Source organism: Falco rusticolus, chromosome 4 (genome assembly GCF_015220075.1).
Source record: "Falco rusticolus isolate bFalRus1 chromosome 4, bFalRus1.pri, whole genome shotgun sequence".
In the NCBI taxonomy this organism is placed as follows: Eukaryota; Metazoa; Chordata; class Aves; order Falconiformes; family Falconidae; genus Falco; species Falco rusticolus.
This window is the reverse complement of record NC_051190.1, coordinates 80,550,039-80,566,466: the sequence shown is the minus strand read 5'-3', so window position 1 is coordinate 80,566,466 and position 16,428 is coordinate 80,550,039. Positions and strand designations below refer to the sequence as shown.

At 40.1% G+C, this 16,428-nt stretch overlaps 1 protein-coding gene across 1 annotated transcript in view; it reads left to right on the top strand.

The window, feature by feature from the left end:
* The first annotated feature begins 213 nt into the window (after positions 1–213).
* Positions 214–16,428, top strand: part of VWDE (von Willebrand factor D and EGF domains) — a 44,425-nt gene continuing 28,210 nt past the window's right edge. Inside the window, exons 1-9 of the mRNA XM_037386876.1 lie at positions 214–349; positions 5,408–5,592; positions 8,421–8,652; positions 10,641–10,706; positions 11,407–11,666; positions 13,155–13,244; positions 14,576–14,720; positions 15,369–15,583; positions 15,914–15,987. Coding sequence (XP_037242773.1) covers positions 262–349; positions 5,408–5,592; positions 8,421–8,652; positions 10,641–10,706; positions 11,407–11,666; positions 13,155–13,244; positions 14,576–14,720; positions 15,369–15,583; positions 15,914–15,987 — 1,355 coding nt within the window. The 5' untranslated portion in view covers positions 214–261. The remainder of the gene's footprint in view (positions 350–5,407; positions 5,593–8,420; positions 8,653–10,640; positions 10,707–11,406; positions 11,667–13,154; positions 13,245–14,575; positions 14,721–15,368; positions 15,584–15,913; positions 15,988–16,428) is intronic.

Here is a 16,428-nt window from a genome sequence, read left to right as displayed (position 1 = left end):
GGGGCGGGGGGTGCCCGGGGCCCAAGCCCCTCTCGCCGTGCGCGGGCACATGCCGCAGCCGCCGGCCAAGCGCCATGCGCCGGGCGCGGAGCCCCCACCGCGACCCCCGGCGGGGCCGGGCCGGGGCCGGCAGGGAGGCGGGCGGAGGGCGGAGGGCCGGGCCCCGGCGAGGACCCCCGAGGGAGGGGCTGCACTAAGGCGCGGGTGGGCGCCCGGAGCCGCCAGAGGGGCGCGGAGCCAGCGGAGCGGCGCGGCGGGGCCATGCCGGGGGCCGCCCCCGGAGCCCGCCGCCTCTGGCTCTGCGCGGCCGTGCTGGCGTGCCTGGCGGCGGCGAGGCCCCGCCAGCGAGGTAAGCGGCGCCGGGCCGGCACCGGGGGGAGAGCGGCTGCGGGCGGGGGATCGCCGCCGGCCGCTGAGGGGAGGGCGCGGGGGCGGGCGGCTGGCTGCTCCGGGCGGGCGGCGCAGGGAGGGCAGCGCTCGCCCCCAGTCTCGCCGGGGGCTGGCGCAGGCCCCGGGCCGGCAGCGCTCGCCGGGTCGGATGCTGGGCAGCGGCTCGGGGCCGGTCCCGCCCCGGTGCCCCCGGCTTTCCAGCCCGGTCGTTACACGGAGCTGTTCCCCCCGGAAGAGGCTTCGCTGCCTGCACGGGCAGCGCTGCGGCTGTGGCGGCACCTGCGGGGGGAGCCGCGCGGTGCGCAGCGCAGCGCAGGGCGGGTGGCGCGCCCGCTGCCCCGGCTGGGAGGGAGTGCGTGAGTGCCCCGGCTGGGAGGGAGTGCCCCGGCTGGGAGTGCCCCGGCGCCCCTCGCCGGGCAGCGCTGCCAAACGCTGTGCAGAACCTCCGCAAAAGCCGTGTCTGCGTCGTTTCCGATTTCTGAGAGAAGTAACACATAAGGAGTCGGTAACAGCGTATTACATTGACAACTACTAGAAAATTTTCTATAAGCATCTATTTTACGGGTTTTTAAAGGTTACGCAGCTATTTACTGCCTTTACAAATCACCCCTGAGGGTGTGGACGTGAGTGGTTAAAAAACTATTTTAAGACCTGCTCAGATAAGGTTTGTAATAAAGACTGCTTAGTGTGTGCATGTTGATTTTGTTTTCTTCGTTGCGCCGTGTGTAGGAGTGTTCATGTGTCCAATTGCACTGCAATGCTGTCGTCACTATGCTCGTGATCGTGTTCTTTTATATGTCTCATCCAAGTAAATGGTATCTTTTAGGCAAATAGTTGCAGTAATTTTTTGCATTTTGCTTTAAAAGTGTTACCCTAAATAATTATTTCAGGATAGCTTCTTCCAAAAAGTGAACTTCTTTATGTTTCAGTATTTTGGAAGAATTTAAATCCACAGATGCACCTGAGCACTTCTATTAAATGCAGCCCTAGTTCTAATTTCTGCCTTGGGATGTTCATACGCCGCATCCTTGGCAGTCAGTAGATGCAAGAAAAAGCACGTTCAGGATCAGAGTGGGCGCTGACTGATGGCACTATTTGTTTATCTGTAGTCATTTGCCAGACCTTGGCCTTTGGGCAGCCGGAGATACAAATGGATAAGCTCTTGGTACTTGAGGAACTGAGCTGCCTGCCCTGCCACTCGGCCCTTGCCCACCTGTATTCTGCGAGTGGCTCCTTTTCCCGTCTCTACTCAGGGTTGCACCCAGCAGTCCTCAGTCCCTGACTGCTCCATAGTGCTGGAAACACTATGGACAGGTGGAAAATTATCGACTTCTCTCTGCACATGGATTGGAACAGAGATGTGAACAGGGAATTGAAAAGTCCTTCCTTTGTGGAACTTGTTTTCCACCTTGGTGACTCTGAGGCAGTCGTCAGGAGCCACTTCAATATCTCTTTGTGGAAAATGACCTCCTGTGTTGATTTCAAGAAACTCGTTGACTTTTGGTTAAGGTGTGGTGTTCAGAGTACTTGTTACCTGACCTACTTTGTGGTAGTCATGATACAAATCCCAATGTGTTGGCAGAGATTTTTTTTGTCTTTATCTCTCCCAGAAGGCTTGTCTTCTGGCAGAGAGCTATCCTTGTGTTTAAGATGTTGCAGAAGTCCAATTGTTTTCTGGCTTAGGATCACATTTCTCACTCTCTGGCAGGACCAAATAGGTCTTAGATGGATCCAGGCAAAGCTCACTGCATTAATCCCGAAGACGTTCAGGAAAAAGCAAATACAGCATCAAATTCTTCCTGGCATGTAGAGAGCCATATACAGTATATAGGGTGTCTGTGGAAGGAAGCACAGAATGTGATAAGTAAACTCAAATTCTAGAGAAACACCTGCGTATTTTCCCAAGACAGATTGCTTTTTCAGCAGACAGTATGTAGTGTCTGGACCTCCAAATAAAATGGGAGAGTTTCACTTTTTAGAAATAAGTCTCTCCTCATAGCCTGTCGTGTGTGTTTCCGCTAAGTTAAACCAGTGGTGCACTATCTACAAAGGAGGCTGAATTTCATGGTCTTAATTCTCAAGTATTCACTTGTGTATTATTTACTTAGAATTTTAGTATTCTAAGTATTTTAAATTGAAGTTATTAAATCACTAATACATTTGAAGGTCCAAAAAGAAGTAATTAAAAAGAATACTCCCATATATATGGAAAAAATTCTATCAAGAGTAATCATGCTTAAATGATAAATTCTGTTAAAACTAGCATGTTTTTTCCATTTTGTGTCAGAACATGTCAGAATATTTTGAGACTGTGGATGAAGTCAAGTCAACAGTAGCACATACATCTTCCCATACTTTAATGTTCCTGCTATACTAGGCAGAGTTGTTGGGTAAGTTTGCTCTATAGGTAAGCCTCCTTAGCACTTTCAAGTTATTAGACCCTGTTTTCAGTTCCTGATTTGACTGAATTGACTCATTGGGTTGAAAATTGCTGGGTATTAGACACAGGCAAAGCTTATCTGAAGCATTACGGCAAAACTGGTATTTGTCATTCTGAGAATGAAGTTTGAAAGAATGCTTATATCAACGTTGGTTTTTTAATACATTTTGAATAAGGATATAATGATTTCAGGGGAAGATTTAGCCAACTCCCCTCTTAAATGCCTGTGATTTGATCACATCTGGTCTGCAGGAGTAACTTTTTCACAGAGAACACAACATTCATTTCTTGTGTATGTGCCCATAAATATGACATTTCTATTTGTTTCTGGTGTTGCTAGAGTTAGTCAGCACATCAGTTACACTCAGATGTGTAATAAAATATTTTAATTTGTGTTATTGATGATGGCAGTTATTTTCAGTAGTCTTGCAGAATGGGTAAGGAAAAGAAAAAAAAATAATCAACCAGTGTTACGCAACATGAGGTTTTAGCATACTTCTGAAAAGGAAGAAAGAATACACAAAGAGCTGGGTGACATTTTAAAGTGATGTGCGTAATAGTAAGAAACTTATAATTTGATCTTTAGTAGGTTTTATAACCCTATTACAAGTGAGTACAGTCAGCTGTTTTAAAGATCTGTCAAATGATGATCTAAATAAACTGTGAAGGAAAAGAAAATAAAGATTTGTTTCATGTCTGCCTTGATTTATTAATGGAAAAGGTAACAGATATTAATAGTTTCAGGAATGATTTAGTTACAGTAGAGAAAACTGACAAGGGTGCTCTATGAAAGGGAGAATTCCAATAAAAAATAGAAGACAGGAGGAAACTTTTACCATGGTTCATAAACTGCTTGTGGTGTAGCTTGCTTAGAAAACATTTCAATAACACACATGGCTGACTTGTGATTCTTCAAGGGCTTTTCTTCAAATTCCAATGAAGGATAAATTCTCAATAAGGTCAACTTGTAGGGACACGAATAGCCTACAGGCTACTACTACAAGCAACTCAGAAGCACAGCGGTGGCACAGTCAATCACATTGACTTCCATCTGCCCTTAGAGGATAGAAGATAAAGCTATTGTTACCCGCCTGGGTAGCCTAAAGCCATATCAGATTAAATCTTGCGGTTTTGAAAGACTGCAGGATTCTTACACAGTGCTTGAAAGAGAGGAGGTCTATTCTTTCACTGGGGCATCTTCTCCATTTAAAGGAGGGCAGTTACCTGATTTTGAAACTGTTTTATAATTGTGGTAATTTGGACAATGACATTAAAAATGTGGAATATGGTGCATTATTGCAGGTTTTGAACCAATATATGTTTTTATAAGTGACATAATTACACCAGGCAAAATAACAGGACAAAAAACCTGGGAGCGAAACCTGAATATCAGAGTATTAATATTCAAAATGTAAGATTATAGAGCTTTGCTTACAGCTGCATTTTTAAAATTCATTAGTAGCATAGTAGAGGCAAGCATTAACTGTGTCATTTAATATAACCTGAAATTCTGTTCACAGTCAGCATCAGCTGGTATCCATTTTTAAAAGCAAGGTAGATGGATAGATACATTTTAAATGCCATTTATTTATAAACATTCTCCTACTTTTATTTTCCCCTACTTTCACTTCCCAAGCATTTTCCTGAGCAAGAAAATACTGAAGTATTTCAGTATTTCACTACGTTGCACACAAATATGCCATCATCCAGAGCTTCTATTGTCACTGTCTTTGACAGGAGTCATTTCAGTTGCCAGATCAGACTCAGAAATACTGGTATTTGCTACTTTATTTCTGAATGAGTCTCCATTTTTTTTAAAAAAAAAAAAAGTCATAAAGACCTCTTCAGATTCTGATCCTGTGTTTTATCTATCATCCGTTTTGAGATTTATTTTCTTTTGAGGCCACATAGTCACCTAGATGTCCAAAAATGTGTTTGATAATTTGTATTTACTTTATTTAAAATTTAGCATCTGAGTCCTGCAAATTGACTTAAAATGTGTAGCTAAATACCTACCCATTTCCGGACACACTTTTGCTGTGATCTGCACATATACATGCAAACTGTATGCAGTTACTTCTCATCTGTTTGAGGGTTTTCTTAATCTCACGCATAGGAACCCTGTAAAGTGGTAGCCTATTTACAAAAGGCCTTTGGATAATACTTACTTATTTTGTGGTAAGATTTTGATCCTCTCATATATCTGACACCCCATTTTTAATCAGGTTGTTAGGTTTCATAAACATCAGTAGAACTAGAAAGTCAAAATCTGGAGAGAAAGTATAAACATATTCCTTGCCACTGTTTTTAGATCTAGAGTAAATGCCTGATGTGGTTATTACTTTGCATTTTTTGTCCACTTTAAGAAGTGGAAGTTTCCACATGATGAAGTCTTTTAAATTTAGAGTGTTAATATACCTATTTGTTGTTGCTAAGACTTCGGTATTTTTTTCAGTAAAAGTAGCTTCACATCATATTGCGATACATCCTTATTTTCCTATTAAAAATTCTCAACATCTTTTCTAACATACTTGTTAGGCATTCCATCTTGATACTCACAATACTCTTGTTCCACAGTTCTTGAATGCTCTCCTGGTGGACATCAGATCCTGCAGAGCCCTTACCGAAGCACTGAGTTTGATTCATCCCACCTCCAACAATCAGCTATTCAGGATTTAATATGTGACCATTCCCTAACACCAGGATGGTATCGCTTTTTGATTTTTGATAAGCCTGCTGAGATGCCAACCAAGTGTGTGGAGGTATTGTTACAACTAATTTTATTATGAGAAATACATATTTTTCTTCAGAATTTTTCAGTAGGATAGGTATAAAAAAAGAATACCGTTAGGGAGACTGATGTGGAGGAATACTGAGTACCTATTCTCTCTAAATACTTGAGTATATTAAAATGTGTTAGCTGGATAATTAAGTCTTAAGCATTGAAAATTGTATGCTGAGTGGGCAATAGGAGAGGATGATAAATTACATCCCTTTTAGAGTACTACCGTGTGTAGTCACTGTGCTAAAGAAGATTTTCCCAGTGGCAGTGTAGCAGGGATATAGTGTTGTAAAGCTGCAACTTTGTGACTGTCAGTCTGTTAGGAAGGCCATGTGAAAAAGGTATAAAGTCTTGCAGCCACATGCATCCAGTAATTGTGGAGCTTTTAAAGTGATTTCTGTTTGAGGGAAGAGATTACTTCAAAAATGACTTCAACTAACAGAGCTGACGATTAGTTGCCTTGTCATCTGCAGGTCCCCTAGGACACAAGAGTTACCTGCAAAATTTATACCTTAGACTTGTAATGCTTTATTTTGGAGTGCACCAGTATTGCTGTAATTGTAATATTCTAAGGAGATACAGCACTGTAGTTTCCCATTTTAAGACATATCCTTGGTTTCAAAAAAAAAAAAAAAAAGTAATGAGAATATTTTACCCGTGATTTTTCTAATGAATTGAAATTGCCTGGTCACAGTCTCTTTAAAAAGGAAAAAGAAAAGAAAAGCCCAACAACAAAACACTTTTAAAATAATACAAACAGTTAAAACATACTAATCAAGTGAAATTGAGTTTATAGCAGCCACTCTTGTTTTTAAAATTATTTATTTTATTTTTTATTAAATCTTTATAGCAGTGTAAAGTCACTGAAATACCTTTAATGTGCAGCTGAGTCAAAGGCTCACTGCAGGCTGTACTGCAGAGGCTACTGTTATCCAGGCTTTTATACTGCAAAAACCTAGCAAAATGTATGATTCCCAAAGAACTTGCTTTTCATTAGATTTAATACAAACAAATGAATTAACTAGTTGTATTTTTTTCGAAATGGATAATTTAATGCAAAGAACCAGCATGATAAACCAGGGGCGGGGGAAGTTTTTCAGAACAGAGGTTAGACAGGTTAGACTAGCAAAATACCCCCTCAGATTATCTAGGAAGCTTTTAGAAATCTGACAGAAGTTCCCGGTGCTTAGTAAATATTTGGTAAAAATAGGCTACCATCCTAACACAGAAGAGTTCAGGTGATTACAGTTGGAAAGAGATTGAATCAAAACTTCAGCAAATGAAACTTACGCAGTGACATATGCTTCTTTGCATCTGTTGACAAAACAGAGACATTTATTTTGAAATCTCAAAGTCAGAACATTAAAAGCAAACTAAAATGGATGTCTTCTTGTTTGGGAAGTTTCCTCCTTTCTTTCCCTTTAGGAGAACTTTTATTATAGCTATATTAATCCTTGTCAAAGATTCAGACTATCAAACAATCCATCTCGTTTCTGTCTACTTCTCATTAATTCTTTCTGGTGTATTGGTGGTGGGCTCAAGTATTCTAGATTAAGAGAGAAAAGTGTATTTTTGAGAAGAGTAATTGCTCAATAAGTCCGCAGTAGTCTTTAGACCTCTTGGTATACTTGTTTCACTATCAAGTTAAAGAAAGGAATACTTCAGGCGATGTATGAAGGAGAAGAGGTTCTCAAAATCTCACAATTTCAAATTTGTAATTTCATGTAAGTATTTTCTGAATGCTTGCTTTAACACACTGTGTTCTGTTCTTTCTCTTCAGTTTGCTTTCTGCAGCACGTGAAAGACAGGAGGTGATCTTTAACTCATTCTGGTAACCCATGAACCAGATTCCTTCTCTGTCTTCTTTTCTCAGGATTCATTTTTCTGTATCCAACTGGTAAATCTGGTGTCTACTAAATCAGACTTACACTTCGGTTACCACGATTGGTACTACTGTTGAGTTGTGACCTGTATGGCAGCGTTGTTTACCTGAAGACCTCACATAGGCACAGTGATGAGGGGTGAATGACTGTTCCCACTCCATAAGGAAAAGCACTGAACAAGGCTTTTGTTTGCCAGAGAGGGTACAACAGTCCTCTTAAATCACCCGTTGAATCAGCATGTCAATTACAGACGTTGTGAAACCCACTGCTTTGTGAACACCAAATGATTTAGGGTTGCTGTGTTTGTTACAGGGGATGCTACAAGCCTATCTATTTCTAAAGGTGGGGAATTGAAAGGCAGGGCTTTTCAGGTGTCTTGCATTTTCAGCTAGGGCTGCAAGTCGGTAACCTTGCATCATCTGGCCACATCTCAGAAGAAATCCAGGAGGTTAGATGAGCCTTCAGTCCATGTCAAAGGGCAAATAAAACGCGTCAGCTTTAGCACCTTCAGTTGATATTCCGTGTATGTATGTTCTGTGCTGTATTTGCTGTGCTCTGATAGCATTCACACAGTTACTGTAGGTTAATGGGTGTAGAGTAACTCACTAAGCCATAACAAAACTGTTAGCTTTTTGGGGCAAAACACTCAGGTGTGGCTCCCGGTTAAGCTCTTCAGGCACTAAATGATAGCCTGTCTTTAGAAACACAAATTCATTAGACTCAAAGAAGGATTTAGTCTCTTTTGTGTGTATTTGTATTCAACCTTGAGGAGGAAAGTAGGCAAGCCCTCAATTATACTATCTAAACTTGGCTAAAAGCTCATGCAGGAAGTTAATTGAATACATACCTACCTCCTGGCATTAAAGCACAGCAACAATTTGACATAGCATTAACCATTTTCTGATGTTTTTCTCTGGTGCTGAAGATGAATCATTGTGGTACTCAAGCCCCTGTCTGGTTGTCTCTGAGAGAGTCAGAATCCATGCCTCGACCTGGTGAGATGAAACAGTTAACAGCTTGTGCTACATGGCAGTTTTTCTTCAGCACTTCAAAAGACTGCTGTCTTTTCCGAATCCCTGTCAGTGTGAGAAACTGCGGAGATTTCTTTGTTTACTTACTGCAGCCCACCCAAGGATGCATGGGGTATTGTGCAGAAGGTGAGAAAATGTGTGCTCTAACTCATCTGTGTGTGTTTACAAGTGTGTTTCCCTGGTATTTGGCTGGGTGGAAATGCCTGGAAATAGTTACACAAGCTACAATTTCTTGCAGTCCTTACTTCTAATATTGATATGATAGAAAAATGGTTTGGTACGGTAAGGTGGGTTCCCACCACCCCTTTGTAACTTACATTTAGCGCTCAGCTGTTGTTCAGAGCCCAGAAACTTAAGAATTGGATTTTTCCATATAAAGAGGTGGGTATATAAGACACTTCTAGAAGTCAAAATTCAGAGTACCTGCAATGGCAGTTATACTCTCAGATACCCATTACTGAATATGCATAGAATTATGTCAGAGAAAATTTTCTTTAAGAACTTGACCAAAATATATTTATGTCATTAGGAATATTTTTCTCACTGTATCTCTTCTATCATTTTTCTGGAGAGTATACACATCGTTGCTAGAAGAATATTCAACATAGAAATGCTCTACTGATACACACTTTATTAGTGTTATAAGAACTGGAGTCCTTTTGCAGTGTCTGCTGTTGTCTTGGACCCTTGTGCTGCAAAAATGTGCTGGTGTTCACAGCTCAGAACTTCAGTACTTCATTGTTCATGCCAGATGTTTTAGATAAGTTGAGGAAGGCATGGTTAAATCCTTACAGTTATAAATACTGTGAAGTAATGACAAATTACTGTACTAAGAAATTCTTCTTAGCTCATGTACTGCACCACTACTAGCAATATTTTTCTACATCATCTACTGTATTATATGTACTGTCATATTCTCTATTACTGACTGCTTTCAAAGCAAAACTGTCAGTGGGTTTTCTGGTGCTTTATTGGCCCATGATTATACCGTTAGGTACAATTGTTCAGACATATTTTCCAAAGACTTACTGAAAGAAGAAAAATGCCAAAAATGGGACATTTCAGCATGTATGTGACTGAAGCAATGAAGAGCTCTTGCACTGTAGGACTTTGTATTTACTTTGGATGATGGTTCATGAAGAAAATAAAAATGAAGGATTAAAAAAAACTTACGTGGGGAGCTGGCATATTTTACTGCCTCAAAACAATGTAGACAAGAAACTTGTCTGGTTTGGCTCTGCTAAATACTGTGAATCTGAAGCATGTTTTAAGTTTAAAAGCCCTCTTTCAAGGTGGTGTTTACCTGCAAAGTGCACTGTACTCTTGTGCTGCTTTTTGTATCCAGGTTACCACATGTACTATGATTTCTTCATTAACACTTGATAGCTGTTAACATGTGATGCATATTTTCAAACAGTCTCTCTATGTGCTAAGGAATTAAATGTATCACTGAAGTATGGAACATCAGAATCTGCTCTTCATCGTTTTTGGTGAATGGGGTTTTCAGGGTTGCTGCTGCCTTTTTGACTTCATTTGAGTGGAGTGGCTAACCTCTTTCTACTCATGTTACAAATGCACTGGTATTTTCTTGTTTAATCAAAGTTCCACATTTTTTTTTAACACTAAAAGTACTAAACAATAGCAGTACACAAGCACTTTTTCTTAGGTCCTGTAGGAAAGATGATTTTTTCAAAGCTGATCCACACTGAATTTTGGCTGTCCAGGGTTACAGTTAATGAATAAGCATGCTTGTGTGGATTTGGGGAGTCAAATATATATATTCAAGAGAATAATTACTTTTCATTCACTAACATCTATAAATATTTGCTGGGTACATCTGCATAAAAGATGTAGAGGTGGCCAAATGTTTTATACCTTTTCTCCTAGGTATAGCACCTACCTGTGATTTCCAACAGAAGGCTTTGTATGGACTACTACCATAATTGTATATGGATCAGATTACAAGATTGTGTCTGTTCTGCTAATTTACACTTCAATTAACGTCTTCTGATATTTGATGTATTTTTAACATAAGGGCAGTAATCTAAGACCATTGGTCTCTGTGTGAGATACTCTGTCTCTTTGTGAAAATACAAATTAAGAACAATTTATAGTTGTTTCAGATGGAAAGCCAGAGACCTGTGATCCTGAGGGAATGGAAATTCAAGGTGTCTGTAGCAGTGAGTATTTTGGTTTTGATTTTCAAGATTTTCTGTGCATCTGTGACCCAATAATGTCAACATTTAGTCATATTCTGTTAAGAATAAAAACATGTTCATATGATCAACAGTATTGCATGGTCTGTTGCAAAATTAGCAGTTCGGAGGGAATTTCAGGGCTTGAATTACAAGAGTACTTTCTAAGCATAATGTTCAGAATAAGTACCAAAATGTTAAGGAGTAATTTTAATAATGCAGATGTACAGATTACTTTGATTCTTTGGGAGCAAAATATTAGATGAATCTACAAATCATACATTTGCTTATTCTAGTCCTTCCCCCCCCCCCCCTTTACCCCTTTCTTTATAAGTAAATAAAATATTCTTCTGTCAGGCAAATTCCTTTGCATGTTGCTCTCTCCTGTCTGGTAAAATAATTAATTGTGTTTTATTCCCTTGGTTTTGGTTCCCGCCCTCTCCCTTCAGCACCTTCCTATTGGTTAGAATATAATCAAAGGCTGATAAAGAGTTTTTTCTCTTTTTAGTAATTAATAAAAAGAACATACACATTTTCTCTAATTTTGTAAGCAATAATGTAATATTTCTACAAAAAAGATAAATATTATTAGTGTATTAATTGGAAAAATATGTGTCAATGTAAGTCCATCTGATACTGGTTTTGCACAGAATAAAAAGCAAAACCCACACTTCTGTTTGACTAGGTAACCTGACTCCTACACCATCTCCATCTGTGTCACCACCACTACCAGCTGTTCCTGAAGTTGTAGCAGAGTTAATCAAAGGCAGCATTTACCTGAGGTGTACCTTTGGCGTTCCTTTTGCAAACAACTCAGTTGGATTCATTGTAACTTGGTCAAGACTTTCTCCTGAAGGTATCAAAGAAGAACTGAAACATGAAACAGCAGTTCATATGTTCTCACTTCTAGAACTAGATGGGATAAACGTCAGACTTGGAGACAGAGTATGTTAAAACTTAATTGTAATCTCTGTATCTTTGTAAACATCACTCAGTAGACACTAGCAGTTGTTAGAGATGGGGTTCCCGCACTTTGTTGTATAATTTTTCTTGGCAGAAGCATACTGCCTTTGTTGTTTACACCAACAGTAGCCATAAGAATGTGGACATACCACAGAGTATATCAGTAATTATCATTGCCTTTAAGGTTTTGAGACTGTTTGTTTCAGTACAGTATAGTGTGCCTCCAGAAGATAAGTGTTTATTCAGTTGCATCTTCTTCATCCTCTACTGTGATTTTGTTTGATATAGTAAATTTAAGAGGATTTTTGGATGCAGCTGCATCTAAGTGAGAGGCTGTAAGAACCAGAGGTTTTGAGAAGCTGTGTTGTTGTTTCATTAGATTTCTTTTCCCTGATTCAATAATAAGCTGCTGCTTGATGGTTTTGTCACTAAGATTGAATTTAAATGGTTTGATTTCCTCAAAATCAGAAGCAGTGAGAGTACCTGCATTAACTTCCATGGTAGCAGAGTCAAGATGTAGGCTTTTATGGTAACTTTCATAAGATTAAGCATTGGAAAACCAATACATTTTCTACCTGCATATACCAAAATACAGGTTAATTTTTCCTGGTCAGAATAAAAAAAACCAAAAAAGCACATGGCTGGTGTGCATGTGCATGTGTGTTCAAGCCAAAGCCAGACTGCTGGAATGGCTTATGGACAACAGCAATTGCTAATCCTCAAAAATCCTTTGGGGACTTTGTGAATAGTTGCCTGACAGTGTTTGCTCACAGTCAAAAGGAAAGGCACAGTAATAAACTACCTGCAGCTGCTATGAATCCTAGGTTTTCTCAGGATCTGAAATACTGCATGTGTGGTCAACACATCTCAAAAGGAAACTAAACAAAGGAAAAATACAAAACAAAAGCAAAACCACAGTGTCTAGTAGCATGGAGCTCGTTCAGTGGAGGGAAATCACAGTAAATTCTTCAGCTTGAAAACAAATATCCAGGCCCATAATACCAGGAAAAAAGTATAGTAAGAAGAAGAGGAGGAGGAGAAGGGGACAGTTGTTCTGCATAATCTGAGATCTAATGGTCACTCAACAAAATTAAAAGGCAAAAAATGTGAAATGGACAAATAGAAGTAAATAACATGTAATAAAGTATAGAATGCTTTTCCACAAGATGTTGTGGGGTGCAGAAATGCTGCAGATGGGATTTTTTAAATCCATGGAGGCTTAGGTGCTTGTTAAACGTTGGCCTTGAAGTCTCTGCACCACTGGTGGAGTATGCTAGGAAAAGGTCATAGGAGGCTCCATCTGGTTTTATGTTTTTCTTAAGCAGCACCACTGGCAACTGGTAACTTCTGGTGCAAACAGAAGTCTGGGTGTGATGAATCCATCAAACTGACCTATGATGGCTGGGTTTTGTCTTCACACAACCACTTCATATCAAGAACGTATTGTATTATGCTGGTTTTGCCCTACAGGTCTACTGTAGCAGTTCTGCTTTTTTCATGGAGAAGCCAGATATACAAAGCTCTTCCGTTGAGAGCAAGGAATTTTTTGCTGGCATCAAGGTAAATTTGAAAGAAAACTTAATGTTTTACTTTACATTGTGGTAGGAATCTTTCTGAGTATCACTGCAATAGTCAGTCCTCTGACTGGAAGGCACTCAAAATGTATTAGCTGTGGACAAATAGACCGTGTTGTTGGCTGCAGTGAAGTTTAATTTGCCAAAATGCAGAAGAGTCAAAGTTGTTTCTGTGCTCCCTGTGTACTTTGGGTGCAGGAAGGCTGAATCGGCAGCTGACACACAGAGTGGAAGCCTCAGTTTCCAGCAGCTAGCGTCAGCTCTGACTGGTGTGTGTAAACTGGGAGGGCCGCGGCTCAGACCTGAGCCCTGGCGCCATTGTCCATTGTGTTTAATTGCTGCTGCCTCATTTGACAGGATTTTGGTCTGTACCAGCAGGGTCTCCCAGCGTGTGGCTCAGCTGGTGGCCGGGCTAGGGTCTCTTCCCAGCTGACCGTGGGGATGAGGGAAGGGTGAGACCAACCAGGTCTGGTCTTAAAGAGGGAAACCAGGACATGGAGGCCAAGCTCCAAACCCATTTTAATTCCTGCTGTGGGTATAGCTATAGGGACCCATTTGCTGGCCAGAAAATGGACCCCAATACCGGAAAGACATACCGCATGTCATTACATGTTGGGAATAGTCCTGTTGACTTCAGGATTTGTCCTTCATGAAGTTAAGCCTGTGCTTATGTTTCTGCAGGGTCAGGGCCCAGATTTATCTCATGCAAGTGCCAGTCTGTAGCGTATGCTGCAAAATGTGAATGCATTATTTTTTGTTTTCCTGCGAGGCTGCACTCAGGATTTTCCCCAACATACAGTGCTTGGTTGTAGGCCTCTGTTACTGATCTCTAGTTGCACTTTTGATTATGCATCTGTGGTGAGCTGTGTTGTAAGTTTACAGAGAGGAATCCCAGGAGAAATATGGTGCTTCTGAATTCTTTTGGGACATTGTTGTCTGTAAGGTAGCCTCCCCCTCCATTCCCCCCAGACAATACACCAAGCTGTTTGTATTTTAGCTTCTAGAAGTTACCCAGAGGATACATTTTTGTGGTGTTAATGTGGTTTGCTAATTCTTACCTTTCTAGCTAGCCTTTACTCTTGCCTTTTCCTTATCCTTGCCACTTTTTCCCACCTTTTCAAGACTTGCTATTATATCACCTCTCCAGTATGCTGCTGCTCTTCAGACCATCTAAATAAGCCTGATCAAGCAGAGCAGGCCATGCACCGTGCCATTCCATCTCTTCAGCTTTCTATACGGTACTCCTAGCTGGTTAGTAAGCAGTGCTGTAGTTTACTCATAAAGCTTGCATTTTAAATACAATTTCTTCTGTGGTAGATACTTCCAGAAACATATGATATATCAGAAGATGGGAAGGAATACAGACTGGCAATAGAAAGTAGCATTCCTATTCCTTGTCCTGAGTTTAGCCAGCTTGAAAGTGACTGCAAAATCTCACTAACATTAAATAGTGTTGATGAGGGTAAGTATGATCCTGAATTTTGTTGCATTTTGTATGTTTAATGTGCTTTTCTAAACGTTCCTGCTGGTTTCCTTTGGAGAAGCTGTTATGTTGTAAAATGCTTTCTAAAATGTTAAACCAAAATACTTATAGGCTGTATGTACTGCTGCTGAAAGTATGGAAGAATGTGTCCATAAACCATTGCTTGTTGAAGTTAGGAGGTGTTTTTGACATCTATGGATAATAGACAGAATACTGTAATACTTGCCAGATTTATATTTCAGTTCATTTTGTTGACCTGTTGTGTTGCAAGTATCGTATATGCCATCACGAAGTCCTTATTTTTTACTGTTATTACTGTTTTCTGTAGTACTTTGTCAAGCACAAATCCTGTGAAACCCAGGAGGAGCCTTGCCTAGGCAGACAACCATTTTTATGTCACATTAGCAAGCCTATTATGTCTATCAAACTGGAAAATTCAAAACCATTTTCTTGGGGGTGTGTATGAAGATGTAGAGAGGGGGTTTTGCATGACCAAACACAAGAAAAAAATGCATAATTAATTTATGGCAACGTTTGTGGATAAGTTAGTATCTATATTAACAGTAGTACACAAGATGTGACTTACTTAGAGGAAAACTCACTAATGATTTGTTTTCATTGAAACAGGTAAAGAGCAGTTAGGTTTAAACTTGGCTCTTTCTTCTTGTCATGTGGATCTTCTCCAGAAACCCTGCAATAACGGAATCTGTAGTCAAGCTGTAATTTATTTCACTGCTGTGACAGACTTTGTGCAGGATGGAGACAGAATTACCAGAATTGCAGTCGAACCTATATCCAGTGAGAATTTCCTGTGGAATGGCTATGTTCCAGAAAGTGCACAGGTCGAAAATCTTCATGTTAACCTCTGTAAACTGACCAGAAATATGGCTGATGTTAATGAAGCTTCTGTTTCAGTTGTGACACGCTGACTCATGCCAGGATTTCTAAGTGGTCAATTTTCCATTGTTTGCTTTTCATTGAAATGCCGTGTTTTCATTTGAATTATTTTTTTTTTTTACATTTTAATATTGATATAACTACTCAGATTGATTAAAAGTATAATGTAATATATTTATTAGAATACAAACTAGTATCATAAGATAAATAATATGCCTGATTCGGTTTATTTGCTAATCTGATACGGTTTTACTATGTGCTTCTTTGTTTTGAAGATTACAGTAAAGGATCTGCCCACTGCTTACTGCTACTCATTTACTGACCCTCATATAATTACGTTTGATGGAAGGTAATTACTGGATTGCTGCTCTTAACTGGGACCTTTTGTGGGTGTTTTTTGGGTGGCTGTTCTTAGTTAGTTAGTTAAAATCTGTGCTGGTGATAGAAGTTACCTCTAGTTTTCCACAGCTGCACTCTGTATTTTACATTCTTTCTTGGACAGTAAGGATAAACGTGTTTTAGTTAGTAAAAGCTTGCCAGTCATGATGGTGTTTGTGGTATTTGTATTTCTAAATGCAGGTTTTGGGGTTGTGGCAAAACAGCGAAGCGAATGGACTGTTTTCCTGTTTAGGGAAGTGGTTGCTGTACAATCTGTTGACCATGAGAAATAGAAAAGTTATTAAATATGAACAGTGATAAAGATTGATTAGCAAAACTCCTACAATGCAAAGGTGTTTCCAATATACAGCATAGTTTCCCTATTTCTGGGTATCAGTATCTGAATTCTTGT